The 6,000-nt window shown below is 38.3% G+C and overlaps 1 protein-coding gene across 1 annotated transcript in view; it reads right to left on the minus strand.

Annotated features, from left to right (window-relative positions):
- Nucleotides 1-6,000, minus strand: part of ice2 (interactor of little elongator complex ELL subunit 2) — a 69,213-nt gene that overhangs the window by 43,568 nt on the left and 19,645 nt on the right. Inside the window, exon 8 of the mRNA XM_028823116.2 lies at nucleotides 2,711-2,895. Coding sequence (XP_028678949.2) covers nucleotides 2,711-2,895 — 185 coding nt within the window. The remainder of the gene's footprint in view (nucleotides 1-2,710; nucleotides 2,896-6,000) is intronic.

Here is a 6,000-nt window from a genome sequence, read left to right on the forward strand (position 1 = left end):
ATTTACAACAATTAGAATGTCCTGAAAAAAATACATATTTTTTTAACCAGGCTTTCACTTCACTCCAAAAACCCTGAAAAAACTGCACTGGCCAGGTGGGAAAAACCTACTGGAATAACAAAACTACTCAGAAAAAAAAACACTTCCAACCAGTAGAGGAAACAGAAACAGAAGTGTGAAAACCATGCCAGAACTTTGAGTATCTAATTAGTCTCAACTGTTAAAAGGTAGTTTGTAAAGTGACCCCTTAAAAACACAGCCAGGTTTAGTTTTTGTAAGCAACATATTTTTATGCTTTAAAAAAAAATGTTTAAAATAAGCTCCTAAAAACATTTGTACTGTATCACACTTATGTTAGAATTAGTTTTGGGATTCACAATATATTATAAAAATAACCATATTTTATGCACAGACACTGGGATTTCTGACCATGAAAAACAGAACAACTGATTAAGAGATTTCTTTTGATTGCACTTCGTCTCAAAGACATCCCATATGTTATAGAAGCAGAAATGAATATGTTAGCAAATAGCAACCAATAGAAAATGATACACAAACCAAATCACTCTACAAATTCTTACTATACAGGAAGTAATATATAAAAACATACCCATGCAGTATAGTAAATAAAAATTTACATTAGAAGTCTGAGGGGAAAAATTAGTGGAAAACAATTGAAAGCAGTGTATGTTAAAAAGAATGCACATGGAGTAGTTTTCTCATAGGTTTTACTTCATTTTGCCAATATAAAAAATAATAAATGTAAAAAACATATACACTAAAGGCAGTCAGAAGTTATTTCTTCTCTGTGAATTGAGACTATTTAAAATGGACAAGGACCTCATGGTGTCATTTTGTCTTGTAATCTAATTTGTCATCAACTTCAGCTTCACTACCTGCTTTAGTAGTCTGACAAACCAAAATTTTAAAAAAGACTCCAGCAGATTACCAAAAATACATCTGAAGTTATTATAGTGGACTTAAACAATACGAGGGCACAGTCATCCATTACATGCAGAACTTAAGTAAATCAGGGAGGAGAGTCACTTTAAAGACCCATGCAAATTGCTCCAGAAATTCCTTTCTTCCCAGTGCCATACATCTTTTAAATAAGGAATAATTAAAATAATTCAGAATTTCCTTAAGTATAGTCCTTTTCATATGTATTACGTAACCATTTTAGGCAAAAATGGGCTATCTAACTGCCAGAAGTAGTTAGCAAAGAAAACATTTTCAAATGATGTAAATATTTTAGAATTTCTGTGTAAGTTTTAATGTGTCTTCTCTACATTTGTTTGTTTTATTTCATTTTTGTCAGTTATTGAATGCAACTGACAAGGCAAATGCAATATTTTCTTGTATAAACATGACTAAATAAAAATCTTGAATTTTTAACTGGCAAGTGGAAGGAGGCACATTAGCTCAATTCTACGTAAGTACAGTAGCATCACAAACAAGAAACTTTCATAAACACTGCTCAAAAAAACTAAGGAACACTTAAATCATACATCGGATCTTGATGAACGAAATATTAAAATGCAAAATGTTTGCTAAGTAATACTATGTAATTTGATGAGAACAAAATGATGCAACAACGGTCAATGGAAACCAAAATCACCAACCCATTGAGGAATGCATTCAACATCACACTGAAAATCAATGTCAAAAATTGAAATCAGTCTGGACCAGCTTGCTTGAATTTCATCATGGCAATTCATAATGAAACTTAGTAGTGTGTACGGCCTCAACGTGACTATATGAATTCCCAACAACATCTAGGGATGCTCCAGATGAGACGGTGGATGGTGTCCTGGGGGATCTCCTCCCATACCTGGATCAGGGCATCACTGAGCTCCTGGATAGTCTGTGGCGCTACTTGGCAGTGTCGGATGCACTGATACATAACATCCCAAATGTTCTCAATTTGATTCAAGTCTGGGGAACATATGGGCTAGTCAATGGCATCAAGGACTTCATCATACAGGTTTTGCCTACAAATTCTGGCCATATGAGGTCAGGCATTGTCCTGGAGGAATCCAGAGCCCATTGCACCAGATCTGATAGTGGCTCGGAGGATTTCATCTCAGTACCTAACAGCAGTCAGGTTACTGTTGCCTAGCACATGGAAATCTGTGCTACCCTCCAAGGATATGCCTCCCCAAACCAACACTGGCCCACCTCCAAACCGGTCATTCTGGATGATGTTGCAGGCCACATAACATTCACCACAGCGTCTCCAGACTCTTTCACGTTTGTCACATGCGTTCAGTGTGAACCTACTTTCATCTGTGAAGAGAATGGGGTGCCAGTGGTGGAGCTGCCAATAGTGGTACACTCTGGCAAATGCCAATCAAGCTGCACGTTAATGGGTTGCGAGCACAGGTCCCACTAGAGGTCCTCATGGCACCCCTCATGGTTTCTGTTTTTGACAGTATGTTCAGAAACATGCAAGCCAGTAGCCAGATGGAGGTCATTTTGTAGGGCTCTGGCAGTGCTCATCCTAACACAAAGAAGCAGATACTGGTCCTGCTGCTGGGTTGACGCCCTTCTACAGCCCTGTCCAGCTATCTTTGTGTAGCAAGCCATCTCCTGGCATCCTGCTCTTTAGAATGTGCTAGGAGACTGACTTGTTGTTAGACTGTGATGATAAAGTGTTTCTTTAATTTTTTGGGCAGTGTATTTAATAAGATTTTTCTCAGCAATTACTTACCATGTAAGAAGTAACATTTTCTTCAACATCACCATCTAAAACAACTTTCTTCATAGGTACTGGATCACCAATCTTGTTAAGCAAGTTAAATACTTCCTGTAGAAAAATATGATTCTTCTCTCTAATACTAATCTCCTTTTTTGGAAACGGTGACTCCAAAAAAACCACCTTTCTGTTAATGTTTCCTGTAAAAGGAAAAAAATCCAAATATAAGGTTTCTATTTTTGAAAGTTGATCAGAAACAGAAATTCTTAAAACAAAACTAAATATTATTTGTTATTTTTGAGTAGGGACAGAACAGTGCTGAAGTAGTTATTGCTGCTGTCTCAATTCTGAGCAATGCTCAGTGAGACTTTTTTTATATTCCATTTTCCTACCACAGCCCAAAGACGTATATTTGAGATTGAGTGGTGACTACAAATGAAACAGAACACAAAGCTGCCAACTTAAATGTCAGCTGCCAAAATTCTGTAATTGAATAATTGTATTCTGAAAATGGTCAGATAGTTATTTTGAATTTTAATTTTTTCACCTCACAATAGTTGAAGTTCAAGTTTATTGTCATATGTGCATAGCACAACTGAATTTTTTTTTTTTTTTTTTTTTTTAGAAGACAAGTAAAAAAATTGAAGGTAATATAAAACATATAATTTTATATATTTACAAAACACTTTTTATATATTTTATATATATATATATTATATATAATGTGTGTGTGTATGGTTATAACTGCATGCGTGGTGACCTTGAACATGTTTGAACTTGCATGACAAGCAGCAACACTCTATGACGTTCAATTGATTATGAGTCGCCATTTAGTTTGGTTGTGTTTTCTGTAGTGTGCTGAAAAAATGGTAAGTTTAAAAGTTGTGCAAAAATGGTCCCAAGGGTTCTCGCACCAGAGCAAAAAGAACGTCACAAGGAGTGTTGTGTTGACATTCTTCAGCAACTTGACGCAGATTCAAACCTGTTTCATAAAGTAATCCCTTGTGACGAAACCTGGATCTTCCAGTATGATCCTGAAACCAAAAGACGGTCAATGCACTGGAAAACACAGTCATCACCAAGAATGAAAAAATCTCGCCAAAGCAAGTCAAAATTCAAAGCCATGCTCATTGTGTTTTTCGATATCAAGGGTGTAATTTTGGAAGAATGGGGTCCAGAAGGCAAAACAGTTAACCAACATTATTATAAGGAAGTTTTGATAAAGCTGAAAGAAAAAGTCAGAAAAAAACTGCTGCAACTGTGGGAAAATGGTTTCATTCTTCACCAGGACAATGTGCCTGCTCACAAAGCACTTTCTGTAAAGCAGTTTTTGACCGACAAGCACATAACTACACTTGAACATCCTCCATATTCGCCCGATTTAGCACCGTGCGACTTTTATCTTTTCCCCAAAAGTTAAATCAGCGCTTAAAAGGGACACGTTTTGAGTCAGTTGATGCTGTAAAGAAGAAAACGGCGGATGTGTTAAAACAGCTAACAGAAAGTGATTTGCTCCATACCTTCGACCAGTGGAAAACAAGACTGTAGTAATGTATTTGTGCAAATGGGGAGTATATTGAAGGGGACAAGAATTAAATTTGTAATACCTATAAAAAAAGGTGAGTTATTTAATCAGTCTCGTTATTTAAGACACACATCTTGTATGTGTGTGTATTATATATATATATATATATATATATATATATATATATATATATACACACACACACACACACACACACTCACAGCGCATCACTTTTTCCACGTTTTGTTATGTTACAGCCTTATTCCAAAATGGATTAAATTCATTTTTTTCCTCAGAATTCTACACACAACACCCCATAATGACAACGTGAAAAAAGTTTACTTGAGGTTTTTGCAAATTTATTAAAAATAAAAAATCTGAGAAATCACATGTACATAAGTATTCACAGCCTTTGCTCAATACTTTGTCGATGCACCTTTGGCAGCAATTATAGCCTCAAGTGTTTTTGAATATGATGCCACAAGCTTGGCACACCTATCCTTGGCCAGTTTCGCCCATTCCTCTTTGCAGCACCTCTCAAGCTCCATCAGGTTGGATGGGAAGCATCAGTGCACAGCCATTTTAAGATCTCTCCAGAGATATTCAATTGAATTCAAGTCTGGGCTCAGGCTGGGCCACTCAAGGACATTCACAGAGTTGTTCTGAAGCCACTTCCTTTGATATCTTGGCTGTGTGCTTAGGGTTGTTGTCCTGCTGAAAGATGAACCGTCGCCCCAGTCTGAGGTCAAGAGCACTCTGGAGCAGGTTTTCATCCAGGATGTCTCTGTACATTGCTGCAGTCATCTTTCCCTTTATCCTGACTAGTCTCCCAGTTCCTGCCGCTGAAAAACATCCCCACAGCATGATGCTGCCACCACCATGCTTCACTGTAGGGATGGTATTGGCCTGGTGATGAGCAGTGCCTGGTTTCCTCCAAACGTGACGCCTGGCATTCACACCAAAGAGTTCAATCTTTGTCTCATCAGACCACAGAATTTTCTTTCTCATGGTCTGAGAGTCCTTCAGGTGCCTTTTGGCAAACTCCAGGTGGGCTGCCATGTGCCTTTTACTAAGGAGTGGCTTCCGTCTGGCCACTCTACCATACAGGCCTGATTGGTGGATTGCTGCAGAGATGGTTGTCCTTCTGGAAGGTTCTCCTCTCTCCACAGAGGACCTCTGGAGTTCTGACAGAGTGACCATCGGGTTCTTGGTCACCTCCCTGACTAAGGCCCTTCTCCCCCGATCGCTCAGTTTAGATGGCCGGCCAGCTTTAGGAAGAGTCCTGGTGGTTTCGAACTTCTTCCACTTATGGATGATGGAAGCCACTGTGCTCATTGGGACCTTCAAAGCAGCAGACATTTTTCTGTAACCTTCCCCAGATTTGTGCCTCGAGACAATCCTGCCTCAGAGGTCTACAGACAATTCCTTTGACTTCATGCTTGGTTTGTGTTCTGACATGAACTGTCAACTGTGGGACCTTATATACAGGTGTGTGCCTTTCCAAATCATGTCCAATCAACTGAATTTACCACAGGTGGACTTGAGTTAAGCTGCAGAAACATCTCAAGGATGATCAGGGGAAACGAGATGCACCTGAGCTCAATTTTGAGCTTCATGGCAAAGGCTGTGTTGTGTGTAGAATTCTGAGGAAAAAAATGAATTTAATCCATTTTGGAATAAGGCTATAACATAACAAAATGCGGAAAAAGTGATGCGCTGTGAATACTTTCTGGATGCACTTTATATGTATACATATACACATATATGTATCTCTCTATAC

This window comes from Erpetoichthys calabaricus, chromosome 17, assembly GCF_900747795.2.
Source record: "Erpetoichthys calabaricus chromosome 17, fErpCal1.3, whole genome shotgun sequence".
NCBI classification, from domain to species: domain Eukaryota; kingdom Metazoa; phylum Chordata; class Cladistia; order Polypteriformes; family Polypteridae; genus Erpetoichthys; species Erpetoichthys calabaricus.